The following is a 13,940-nucleotide window of genomic DNA, read 5'->3' as shown; positions in this document are numbered from 1 at the left end:
ACGCTGAACTTGAATCAAACATTCTTTAAAACACAGCTGGTCAACTGTCTGCTTTCACTTTTGAATGAAGTTCCATTGCAAGAAGTGACCGGAGTGATATGAAAGACGTAAATCAGACGCACAAAACCTGTTGCCATTGACAGCAGTAATTATAAGTTTCAGCCGTAATTACTAGGGCTGTCAAAATAACTGATTCATTTTGATTAATTAATTTGAGAAAAAATAACTGATTAAAAAAATGTATGCAGATTAATCGATTCTGTATGACCTTTGACCCCGAGCCGTTCTAGTCAGTAAAAATTAGACTGTAAAATGAAGGAGAGAGAAGAAAACGTGCTGCCTGGATCATTGATTGGAACATTTACTTTTAAAAACGGCCTGATGGTGTTTATAAAAAATAAAGTGTTGAAAATAAAGTCCTCTGCAATGTCTGCAGCAAGGAATTGGCATATCACCGGAGTTCATCAACTCTGTAGTCGCACATCAATGCAAAGAAATAAGTGTTGACATTGAGGGGCGTGTTAATTTATTTTCATTGTGTCCCCTAGGTTATATCTGTGGCCTGAAATGCCTTGTATGTGAAAAAAAAACTTCTACTTTTGAATTTATTTCCTCAGCATATTAGGTCATGTCATACAGTAGATGACCTAATTGTTTAAAAAGTAAAGATCATAATGAAAAAGAAAACATAGATAGATAGATACTTTATTGATCCCCAGGGGAAATTCAAGAAAACATAAACACATCAAGACATAAAAAACACATAAGTTAGCCTAGAAATCTAGATGCGCCCAGGGCTAGTCTAGCAACTCTCCGTTGGCTTGTGAGCTCCAAAAATCGAAACTTAATCGGGCCAATGAAATCGTGTATAGAGTCGTTAGGTGGGCTTAACATAATGATTGATGGCAGAGTTGCAACGCTTTGGCTTGAATTCCCTGCTACTTGAAAACAAATAAGATGGATGTTGCTGCTGGCGAACAGTGTGACACGAATTAAGCTTTTATTAAGTTGGCAAACGTTTGAACTAGCCAACTAGCTCCGCTGGTGGGAAACGTATGGGACTCATAGCGCTGCCGCTGTCCTATTGCGTGCAGAGGGAATTTGAAAGACAACTGATTATCCCGCCCCTCAGACTGAGAACTGCGAACGGTGAGTGCCCAGACCCTACATTTTAATGTGGGTCTGGCTCGTCAGGCTACACATAAGTAACATCACTTAAAAATAAAGAATAATTAAAAAGACAAAATTTTACACATTACACATTTTACACCAAATCAACACAAGGTATAATAATTTAAGGACAGATTCAGAATTTGTAACTCATCTGAGAACAGTTTGGTCTTAAGTCTAGACTTAAAACTGTGTACTGCTGAAGCATGTCTGATAGGTATTTAGGTCCATTTACTGATTTATAAACAAGCAGTAGTGCTTTAAAGTAAATTCTGTGACTTACTGAAAGCCAGTGCAGGGACTTAACAGTGTTTCACTTACGTTGACTTATTTGTGGTGGCCTACCACAATATCAACATTGACCACCACACAATAATTTTCCAGGTTGTACTAAATTGTGCTTAAATCTGGTTAGCATCCTAACCACGCTGTGCTAATTTGTTAAAAACTGTTGCATTCAAGTTAATTGTTCTGTAAACCTACCACCACTAATAGAATTCAATTCTGTGGGAAACACTGCTTAAGAATTGGAGTATTGGTAGTAGTCAGTTCTTTCAGTTTTTGTGAGAACCCTATCTGCTGCGTTTTGTATCACCTGAAGCTGTTTGATAGTCTACAAGCACATGTAGATCCATGCTGTGCGGTGACTAACAATATGCAGCCACAAATAAACATACGTGTGAGTTTGTGCCAAACATGTGAGCTTTGTGCCTCTCCCTGACACCTCCTCCACCTGAGGGAGGAGGGAGGGGGGGGGGGGGTAAAGCAAATGGGAGATATGTGCACAATAACTGTGAAATTGGGTACGTGGTTTGATTTACTCTCTAATACAGTAGGTGTCTTCCCTGTTTGTTATTGTTAGCATTTATCTCTGTTCTTTGGTCTTAATCAAGCTTGCAGTCAGTAGAGATGCTGAGGGGGGTAGAGAGAGAGGGGGGGGGGGCTAGAGAGTGATTGAGAGTTGCATAGACTCGTAGACACTGAAACACGGAGAAAGAAAGAAAGAAAGAGATGGATAGAGAGAAGCTTAGATAATTAGGTAGAGGGAGAAAGTGTATGAGAGTGTGAGAGAAAGAATGAAATGGAGAGTGAGAGCGCTATCTTTTTATGATGTTTTCTTTTTTATGCCTGACTGCGTGTAGGTGTGTGTACCGTGGAAAGTCTAAAGCCTCACTGCCCTCCACAGCCACTGGGGCGAACTGGTTCGAGCTGGACCTGGTTCACCCTGTCCTTCAACCAACGTTTGTTTGTTCTCTGTATGTGTGTCTGTCTAGTGCTCTGTGTGTGTGTCTGTGTGTGTGTGTGTGTGTGTGTGTGTGTTGCAGCCTGTAAATTCTTTCATTGATTTACTTCTCTATGCCAACAGAAAAGCCTATTCCAAAGCTCTAGAACATTCTTGGCATGTTATGCAGCTTAAAAAAACTCTCCAGTACCTTCCTCGGTACATACAAAAATATATTGTAGCCTCCTAAAGCCACTAAATAAAATGTGACCCTCTGTGGTAATATGGTCCAGAATGTAGATTTAGTAACAAAAAACAAAAACATATTTTTTGATTTGTCCTTACAACAAATTGAAATGATTCTCTCCTGGCTGTATGAGAGAACCTGCATATCTCACAAGGAGGGGATGATGGGTAGTGTGACACTTGTGTGTTTGGTGTGTGTGGCAGTGTCTCCTTGGGCCGCCGCGTGCCGTGTTTGTCTGCCTGTTTGTTTGTTTACCCAGTTGTGTTTGTTTGTGTTTAGAAACGTGAGAAGCGTAAACATGAGAGGATTCTGAGCGATGAGCTCTACCCCGCTGTCCTTAACCTCAACCAGTTCCTGCCGCCTGAGCACGCCATCGACTACATCGCCTGGGACATGGCCCGCTACACTAAGAGGTACATGCGCACACACACACACACATGCTCCCACACTCTTACAGTCACCATGTGCAGCCTCACTTCCATACACACACACACACACACACACACACACACACACACACACACACACACACACACTTTGAACACACTTATCCAGCACAAAGTTCTCTTTGTGATGGACAGCGATAACTTCCTTTGCAATGTCCCTTCCTGTGACTGTGTTGGCCCTGGTTTACAAGACTACTCAAAGACGTGAGGGAAAGAGTGAGGAAGTGGAGAGGAGGAGTGGAACTCACTGGAAATAAGCTTTCCCGTCACTATTCAACTTCAGTAGCTTTATTCTTACCCATTCTTCTTCTGTTGAACTGTGTTTTTTAAAGCTGTTCATTTCTTTTTCAGTAAAAATGTGCCTTCCTTCCTCCTTGCTATGTGTCCTCACCTACTCTCTCTCTTTCTTTCTTTCTTTCTTTCTTTCTTTCTTTCTTTCTTTCTTTCTCTCTCTCTCTCAATCTCAATGCAGTAAGTTATGTAATGTGTTGGATCGCCTGAGCATGATTGCGGAGAACGTGGTGAAAAGAACCGGATTCTTTGTCAACCGATCTGACTTCCACTGCCACAGATTGCGGCCTGACGAGAGGTATGCACGTGCAGATGCACACAAACATACACGCAGACGCACACACACACACACACACACACACACACACACACACACAGACACACACACACACACACACACACACACACACACAGACACACACACAAAAACACACACACACAAAAACACACAAACACCTGCACAATCTGCCTTGCTCTGTCACAACTAACAATCACACCAGATGCACACGGACGGACATACACAAACAAACAAACAAACACCTGCCCAATCTCCCTTGCTTTAGCACAACCAGACTAAAGGGATGCACTCATGCCACCCTGTGAATATAATATAAATGAATAGCACAGTCCTGTTCAATGTCATGTATCTGACCAGGTCTCGTATACCTCTTTCTCTCTCTCTCTCTCTTTCTCTCTCTCTCTCTCTTTCTCGCTCTTTCCCTCTCCCTCTCCCCTCGCATTGCTCTATAAAACCTGTAGGCGTGTTAGCTGAGAATGCCAGCTTGTTAGATGACTCAGTCCTTTGTTCATGAACTCTTCAAGGAGACTAACAGCTTGTAAGGCTGGAGATGGACACTCGTTAAGGGCTCTGTGGTGGGGAATTCATCATTTTGCTTTTAGTGGCAGGTTTTACTAGACTCCTATACAATATTTCATTAGCACAATGAATCTCAATGAAAAAAGGCAAGATTTGTTTTTCGAACATCAGTACTCAACATTTTTAAGGAACTTATAATGTATGAATTTGTTTTTCATAATTAAAGCTAAAAAAAAAAACCCAACAATTCCAAACTGATACGCCTAAATTTGTTGCAAGAACTTAATTTTGTCTTCATTCATCATCATAATCATTTTGATTAATTGTCCAGTCTTGGTCTTTAAAGATCGAGGTCCCGTGTCCTCGGACACGTCTGTGCAGAGGGCAGGTGGGTTTGGGGAAGGTCTAATGTCATCTCTGTTCTGTTTCTGTCACTCACTCATCCTTTCTCTCTCTCTTTCTTTCCCTCTACTGTTCTTTCTCTCTTTTCATTCATGTCTTTCTTTCTTCCTTTGCTTCTTTGTTTCTTTCCTTCATTCATTCCTACCTACCTTGAGTCAGAGGGAGTGTGCCCATGACAGAGAGAGATAGAGAGAGACAGAGATCTCCTCAAAGTGTTCTTTCCATTTTGTCTGGTTTGTGGGTTTAAAGACACTGCAGTGAACATAATAAAGGTCTTTGAATGACTCAGAGACCTGATCTGTGTGTGTGTGTGTATGTATGTCTGTTGCCTGCAGGTGGAGAGACTTAGGGGGGCGTTTGACATCAACTGGCAGACTTCAGGTATGGTTCATCTCTCTCTCTCTCTCTCTCTCTCTCTCTCTCTCTCTTTCTCTCTCTCTCTTTCTCTCTGTCCCTCTCTCTTTCTCTGTCTCTCTCTCTTTCCCTCTATCTTTCTCTTTCTCCCTCTATCTTTCTCTGTCCAACTGAAATATGTTTGCCTAAATGGGAATAACCTACATGATAATGGCTCCTGTCAAATACTATGTTGCCACTCTGTAATTATATGACAAGACTTTTACAAATATTCTCAAAACTGACTAACCATCACATTAGCGTTTGTTGCAGGTGTTCTCTTTAGAATGAATTATTTTCTTTCTTCTTTTCTTTTCTTTGCTCCTTCCTTCCCTTCTGTGTGTAGACTGGTGTGTTACGGACTAACTGTGTAGACTGTCTGGACCGTACAAACACCGCCCAGTTTATGGTGGGGAAATGCGCCTTGGCCTATCAGCTTTATGCTCTTGGAATGATTGACAAGCCCAAGCTCCAGTTTGATACAGATTGTGTCAGGTACTTGAATTTCCCCTGGGGATCAATAAAGTATCTATCTATCTAGCTATCTAGGTAAAATATCCAGACAGGTGTTCATTATCCCTGATATCTACCTTATCTTTGGAATAGCCTACTATACGAGTCCAGCGACGTGTGTGTCTGTGTGTGTCTGTGTGTGTGTGTGTTTGTGTGTGTGTAGGTTGTTTGAGGAGCTGTATGAGGACCATGGAGATACACTGTCTCTGCAGTACGGTGGTTCTCAGCTGGTGCACAGAGTGAAAACCTACCGCAAGATCGCCCCCTGGACACAGCACTCTAAAGACATCATGCAGACTCTCTCACGATACTACAGCAATGCCTTCTCAGGTTAGCAAAGACACACACACACACACACACACGTCAAGAAAGCCCTCCAAATTCATGTCTTAGGGTAAAACACACTCTCTCACACACACATAATTAATCATCAATGTAACAGTTGAAAACCAAATTATGATCCTTTCCTACAGACATACTCACATGTATTCTCACAGGAAGGTATACACACGGTAAACCCTCCCCCTCACCTTGACCCCTCTTTAAACTCATAGGTTTTCATCCTTCACAAATACAGTAATAATGCCACCCACTCATTTTGTCACTTACATAACACACACACACACACACACACACACACACACACACACACACACACACACACAGTAAAGCTTACACACCACCCACTAATCACTGCTATTGAATAATTAATATGTTATGGTTTATGTACACATGCGGGCGACTGCTGCTGATTTGCTGCTGTGATCCATCATTGCAATGACCTAACAGTTACATACAGATACTGTATACAGATCTCCACCATTTTAAAACACTCTCTCTCTCTCTCTCTCTCTCTCTCTCTCGCTCTCTCGCTCTCTATCCCTCTCTTGCTCTCTATCCCTGCCAAACCTATTGTCACTCATTTATATGGTTTTGGTTCAGTAATCTGTTGGGGAGAATATCATACTGTCCATAGAAACCAATAAAAATGTAATGTGAGTAAACTTGAGTCAATTATCCATTAGAAACGAAAATCAATGGTTCCGTGTCATCCTTGTGGGGCTACATGCCCACCAAGTTTCATGCAGCCCGGGTCTTTCAGTGTCCCGGGAATCATTGACACAAAATTACTGAAGAAAAAGAAAAAAAACTCTGACTAAACCTATATGAGCGCTACGCTAGCGGCGGTCATAATTAGGTCCCGCAATAAAACAACAAATATAATGTAAATAAATAAGTACAAGAACAATACAAATACATGTAGTTCAAAACCTTTTCAGCATCCAAAACCACATTTCAAAGCCAAAACATTACAACACGTTACATTTTTTAAAACCATATTGTCGTCTTCATACTTGTCATCATCTGATTCTGTAGTTAGTCATTTTATTCTATTAGACAGTTGACATATCCAGGGTGGTTGACATTTGTATGTATGTCATTAGGCAAAACCAATCAAACCACACACACATACACACCACCATCACACACACCACTACCATCACACACAAAGCGCTTTCAGACATACGTGTAAGACCGGAGGTTCTGCGGATGTTAAACGGTGGGGCCGTATATCTGAACGACATAACCGGTCATATGGAAGTCCGAATTTAGCTGGTTGTTCTAATACTCCCCCCCTAGTATTTCCTCTGGACATTATGTAAATGTGCTGTGTCTGAAAGAAGCGTAGAACATGCGGTTAAAAATTCACACCTAGTGAGAGGGGGCGTTTGGCGTTTTCTTTTCGTGTATCCATGTGGTTAGATCTGACTTAAATGCCAGTGTTATGATGGAGTGGCATAGTGCTGTCCAGAAAATCTCCGACCTGGAAAGATGCAGACATCACAGAGCTACTGTCCATGAGGGCATACAACATTTTGATAGAACACATGAAGGGAACGGCAAGAGACGTTGTAGCCTACAACTGCATGGCAAGGCCAAACAAATTCAAAAGACTGAATCATCATAAGCAGAAGGCCCTGAAAGGCAGTAGCCTACAGCGACGTCGTTGACGACAATAACAGGAGTATTTAATAAATTGTTAGCCAACACGGTTTTCTGTTCATTGATAGCCTTCTCATGAACTCACTGCTGAGCTCGCTGATATTTGTTGAGCATAAATATGCCTAGAGAAAATGAAAACGAAGAAAACCCAACTTTGTTCCAAGCTCCTTACGTAAATGCAATAGACACATGGGGAGAGGATGCTTTTGGAAAAAATAAACCATGAAAAAACAAACCACTTCACTGTTATGTTATTATTTTGTTTGTTGCTTAAAAACGTTGTATGATGGCCTTGAAGTCTTGAGTTAGCCTACTGAATTGGCTGGTATCAAAAAGTTTGTGCATGCTCTCTCTCTCCAACGCAAACCAGATTTGTTGAAAACAGATAAATGTGTTTATTCAAGTGCGCACTTACGTGACTACTTCAAGTATTACCCTACGCACAATAGATTTTTCTTCTTTAGCCTACATAATGCATACTATACACTTTGTAAACAAACAGCAGCTGTGACAGGCAGTGGCCGCATATATTCTGCGTCATATCTCGCATCTTGTGAAATCTACAAGCCCCCACCCCTCACTCGACACCCACACAGAGATTCTGTAATGTGCGTGTATGTTGTTCACACATAGGTCCGTATAAGGTCAGTATAAGGTCCGCAGGTTAGCATCATATCTGAATCATCCGAAGGGTAGGACCTCCGTTTGACAAACTCGCATATACTCCGGAGGTTATATCTGAAAGCGCTTATAGATACATTCCATGGTCACCAACACACACACACACACACACACACACACACACACACACACAAATCTGCCTCCCACAAACATTCATGTCAATACACAGGCGTAACACCACGACACACCAACACACCTACTCTCGTTAGCACAGCTTCAGGAAACTAAGCCTTTAAGCACTGAAATCCCTCTTTTTCTTTATCATGATCACTTCTCTTTTCCCCTCATCTGTGTGTGTGTGTGTGTGTGTGTGTGTGTGTGTGTGTGTGTGCGTGTGTGTGTGCGTGTAGGCGCATAGCAGGTGCTGATGTCGTCGAAGCGGGTTTGTGTGTGTCTGTGTGTCAACTCATCACAATCTTCTTCTTGTCGTAAATGTGTGTGAGTGTGTAATTGACTTCAGAGCGCCAGCAAGGTGACCCAGTTCCATCTCCCCAATCCAACGTTTACTCAAGCCAGCGGTCCGATGTCGTAGCAGCCTAGCCATCGGATCAATTTGAAGTGCTGGTGACATAACGCTACTTAGCCTCAACAGTGTGCTCGTTTTTTTCAATAGTTTAAATAGCCGACCATCATAATAGTGTTTTGAACATGCCACATACAGTTAGCATTAAAACCTTTCCCATACAATTTAAAACATTAGAAATATGCCTTTTTCTGCTCATGTCTTGCAAAAGTCTCTTCATACATGTTGACTTTTTATTATAATTTTGTCCAGTGAAGTCAATACTGCTATTGGTACTGATATTGTTCCTTTCAGCAAATCCAGTTTAATGACCCAACACTGAGGGAAAGAGAGGCTGGGTCTCTATTCTCTGAAAGTGTAATTGCTCAGTGAGTAATTGCGGAGTACTTTATTGATCCCCAAGGGGAAAGTGTGTGTGTGTGTGTGTGTGTCGTCTGAAGTAAGAACAGGGAGTGTGTGTTTGTGTGTTTTCTGACAGTAAGAGCAGAGAGAGTGTGTGTGTGTCGTCTGAAGTAAGAACAGGGAGAGTGTCTGTGTGTCGTCTGAAGTAAGAACAGGGAGTGTGTGTGTGTGTGTGTGTGTCGTCTGAAGTAAGAACAGAGAGTGTGTGTTTTCTGACAGTAAGAGCAGAGATTGTGTGTGTGTGTGTGTGTGTGTGTGTGTGTGTGTGTGTGTGTGTGTATCTGTCTGTAGAGGCAGAGCAGGTGTACAGTGGTCTGTCCCAGAACCCCTTCAGCCTACACATGCAACTCTTGTCACCACAGAGTGTTCACTGATGTCATGCTAGCCAGTGAGGTGCAGGGGAGCAGGGTGTAGCGCACAGAACCGTGCCAGTGAAATCTTGTTCTTCGTTGCACTCAGATGTGGCAGACATTATGCCACCACACAGAACAAGGGGATGGTAGGAGAGCTTAATGGGTCTTCCTTTTACAATAGGATTGACAAACAAAAATGGGCATGCAATGCAATGACCGCAGATTAGTGTCTGAAGCCCAACACGCTGCTGCTTCTGCGTGCGTGTGTGCTGGTGTCTATCTGAAGCCCAACACGTTGCTGCTTCTGCGTGCGTGCTGGTGTCTATCTGAAGCCCAACACGCTGCTGCTGCTACGTGCGTGCTGGTGTCTATCTGCTGCTGCTGCTGCGTGCGTGCTGGTGTCTATCTGCTGCTGCTGCGTGCGTGCTGGTGTCTATCTGCTGCTGCTGCGTGCGTGCTGGTGTCTATCTGAAGCCCAACACGTTGCTGCTTCTGCGTGCGTGCTGGTGTCTATCTGAAGCCCAACACGCTGCTGCTGCTGCTGCCTGCGTGCTGGTGTCTATCTGAAGCCCAACACGCTGCTGCCGCTGCTGCTGCTGCGCGTGCGGCTGGTGGTGTCTATCTGCTGCTGCTGCTGCGTGCGTGCTGGTGTCTATCTGCTGCTGCTGCTGCGTGCGTGCTGGTGTCTATCTGCTGCTGCTGCTGCCTGCGTGCTGGTGTCTATCTGCTGCTGCTGCTGCGTGCGTGCTGGTGTCTATCTGCTGCTGCTGCTGCTGCGTGCTGGTGTCTATCTGCTGCTGCTGCGTGCGTGCTGGTGTCTATCTGCTGCTGCTGCTGCTGCGTGCTGGTGTCTATCTGCTGCTGCTGCTGCTGCGTGCTGGTGTCTATCTGCTGCTGCGTGCGTGCTGGTGTCTATCTGCTGCTGCTGTTACTGTTACTGTTCTTCCCTTTCCCAGGCTGGCCTAAAGTAAAAGGAACCCCCACTTTGAGATTTTGATTGGACTAGGCAGCTGTCAATCTGGCCGACACTGGCCCGCCTTGGCCCTCATGTGGCCTCGTCGCAGTCGTAAAGCAGGACTATTTCCTCGCTGCACACGGCACGCCTCGTCCTGGCTGTCTGTACACGCTCTCACAGTCATCCATGTTGAAGCACACTGTAGCTGTTATGCATGTTCTCTCTGGACGCGGTGGTCATGACCTCAACAGTGTCAAATTACCATGTGGTCAGCATGGTCAGCTGCACAGAGGTGTGTGTGTGTGTGTGTGTGTGTGTGTGTGTGTGTGAGACAAGCTAACGACAGTCCAACACTAGCACCCTTGGGTTTTATGCATGCATTTCCTGACATGACCTTAACTGTGTGAGCGCGGTATTCGGATAAGGTTATCTCCTCACGAACACACAGCCACGGTCACATCCATGCTTATTCACATGAGCAGCTTAGCATCCGAGATGGCAGAGAGAGGATAGTCTCTCTTACTTGTTTCGCATACACACACTCTTGCTCTCATGTTTTCTTATAGTCTCTGTGTGTGTGATAGAGAAAATATGTGTATTGTGTAACACACACACACACACATACACACTCCCATACATGTGAGTGTGTGCATATAAAAGATTTCCTCCCCCCCACACTGGATCAGCACCAGTATGCCTACAAGGCAAACAGGTCAACCGCAGATGCTATAATCACAGCCCTGCACAGTGTGCTAACTCACCTTGAACATCCTGGCACCTATGCAAGGCTGTTGTTTGTTGACTTCAGTTCTGCATTCAACTGCATTATCCCCGCAAGACTGGTGTCCAAGCTACATGACCTTGGCATCAATACCAGCATCTGCAGTTGGATTTACAACTTTTTACCAGATCGCCCCCAGTCAGTTCACCTTGGCTCACAACTCTCCTTCCTTCTCACACTCAGCACTGGAGCCCCCCAGGGCTGTGTGTGAAGTCCCCTTCTCTACACCCTATACACTCATGACTGCACCCCAGTTCATGACAGTAACATCTTCAAGTTTGCAGATGACACCATGGTTGTTGGACTCATTCACAACAATAATGAGTCCGTCTACAGGGATGAAATACAAAAACTCGCCACCTGGTGCTCTCAACACTTCTAAGACCAAAGAGGTGGTGGTAGACTTCCGGAGGATGGGGACCGACCATGCCCCTATCTACATCAACGTGCACACTGCGGAGAGGGTCAAGGACTTTAAATTCCTCGGGACATACATTTCACAGGACCTCTCATGGGCTCACACACACACACACACACACACACACACACACACACACACCCCTGCACACACACACACACACACCGTCAAGCCCAGCATGGTGCCCTGGCCTGCCAGAGAGAGAGTGGAAAGGCATCCAAAGACAAGAAAACAAAAGAGGCCATGCAACCAAGTTGTGTGTGTGTGTGTGTGTGTGTGTGTGTGTGTGTGTGTGTGTGTGTGTGTGTGTGTGTGTGTGTGTGTGTGTGTGTGTGTGTGTGTGTGTGTGTGATTGGTGTCTGATCTGCTGTGTGTGTGTGATTGGTGCCCAGTCTGCTGTCACACTGCCCCGGTCCCCTTCACCCAGTTCCACATCCCTGGCTCTTGTGTCAATGCTATTAATACTGTGCCAATGCTAGTGTCTGCTACATTTGCCTCCTTTTACTTTCCACCTGTCTAGCCTGCCCCCTAACCCCATCATGACCTGCTTTTTCTTGTGTGTGTGTGTGTTTGGTTTGTGTGTGTGTGTGTGTGTGTGGGAGGGGGGCTTCTTTTCTCCTCTTTCCATCCCTAGCTAATCTCATCATTTCATTCATTGTATTAATCTCTTTCTGAAAGAAGAGATGGTTTCTCTGTATGATGTGTGTGTGTGTGTGTGTGTGTGTGTGTCTGTGTGTCTGTTTGTGTGTGTGTTGAGAGAAAGAGAGAGAGTGAGTGTGTGTATTGAGAGAGAGAGATAGAAAATGGAAGAGTGTGTGTGTGTGTATGTCTCTGTTGCCTGTGTGTGTGGGTGTGGGTGCACGTGTGTAAGTACATGGATGGTGGGAGTACTCATTGGAACTGAATTGAGGGAAATAGACCATTACCCTACTTGGGCATAATTCTGTCTTTCACCCTGTGTCAGTCTATATGTCATTCTGTCTGTATTTACCCTCTTGCACTATCTCTCCCTCTCTCTATCTTCCGCTTCTCTCTCTCTCTCTCTCTCTCTCAAATCAAAATCCAATTTGAATATACAATTCAAAAATGTGTACACATTTTTGTTTATGTTGACCTTTTTCAATGGCCAGTGTCATGGCAAGTCTGTACCTAGTGATTTGTCTTTTGCATCTTGGGCTCTTCTGCATCTTCTTTTTTTCCTTCTTCTGCTTCTAATACTCTGCCACTTTCCGGGGTCTGGTACATTTCTAATTTGCACCCTCTGACTGGAGCTTCTTCCCCCTCTGGACTTTTGTACACCTGTTGCACAGTGCACAAAGCCTGCCATTTACTCAGAGGCAAGTGCAGACAGACCTCACTCTAGTTGTTCCACAACACTTTTGCTCCATCAGGGATGAAGGTCATGCTCCCCATGTCATAGCCTGTGGAGGAGGCCACTTTACATTTTTTTTTTCTTTCGGGAACACATTGCAGTTGCGCGTGTGCCGACCGACCCTCTTCATACGTGTGTGTGTTTTCCTTGTCCCATGTGTGAGTGTGAAAGAGGTGTGTGTGCAGTAGAGTAATGACTTAAGCGTAGTTGTACTGTTTCACACTCTGTATGCTTTATCTCTTTCTCTTTTCCTAGTTTATTACTTATTTCCTAGTCTCTGTTTATTCCTCTGTGTGTGGGTGTTTGTGTTTGCACCTTTCTGTCTTTCTTTGCTGTTTTTATGAGGGAGCAGACTCACAGTATGGGTAGAGGTGTTTGTGTGCATGTGCAGGTGTGGCTGCGTTTGCTAGTGTGTCTGTTGTGAGCATGTCTGGATGTAAGTGTGTGTCTGCAACTACTCAAACGAAATCTTACAGTAATTGTATTTTTCAAAGCCAAAAAAATCTAGCTTCTAAGGCAACAGAAATTGAGGACCCAAGTAAGCACATGGTGAACATGTGCTTACCAACCACACAAGGTGACTCAAAATGTCTTCCTTTGAAGTATTTATTACAGATCTTTACCATAATACTTTGTACCTACGTTGGATGTTGGATTCATCTCTTTACCTACACCACCTTACTGTTGGATTCATGTGCATAATGTGCTAAGACTGAAAGTTAACATAGCAGGCCTTGTTAGCTGCCATTTCTCTGCAGTATTAGCAAAATGGTCATATTCCACAACAGTCTTTAACGCAATAAATAGCCTAGGTGGAATTCGTACTATATGGGGACATGTTGCAGTAATGACATTTGGTAGAAACAAATGATGAAATCCATTGAAGATAAAGATAGAACTCTGTGCGATTTTGCGTAACTATGTGCATGTATTACAGACTGATGGTTAAG

The 13,940-nt window shown here is 44.0% G+C and overlaps 1 protein-coding gene across 2 annotated transcripts in view; it reads left to right on the top strand.

The window, feature by feature from the left end:
• The window catches only part of fig4a (FIG4 phosphoinositide 5-phosphatase a), an 87,130-nt gene that overhangs the window by 39,125 nt on the left and 34,065 nt on the right, over positions 1-13,940 (top strand). For both annotated transcript variants that reach the window (XM_048250109.1, XM_048250110.1), the window contains exons 12-16: positions 2,919-3,052; positions 3,558-3,674; positions 4,931-4,976; positions 5,335-5,483; positions 5,665-5,831. In XM_048250109.1, coding sequence (XP_048106066.1) covers positions 2,919-3,052; positions 3,558-3,674; positions 4,931-4,976; positions 5,335-5,483; positions 5,665-5,831 — 613 coding nt within the window. The remainder of the gene's footprint in view (positions 1-2,918; positions 3,053-3,557; positions 3,675-4,930; positions 4,977-5,334; positions 5,484-5,664; positions 5,832-13,940) is intronic.

The sequence above is a fragment of the Alosa alosa genome, chromosome 8, assembly GCF_017589495.1.
Source record: "Alosa alosa isolate M-15738 ecotype Scorff River chromosome 8, AALO_Geno_1.1, whole genome shotgun sequence".
NCBI classification, from domain to species: domain Eukaryota; kingdom Metazoa; phylum Chordata; class Actinopteri; order Clupeiformes; family Clupeidae; genus Alosa; species Alosa alosa.
Note: the sequence above shows the minus strand (reverse complement) of the source record. Positions and strands in the feature narration are given on the sequence as shown.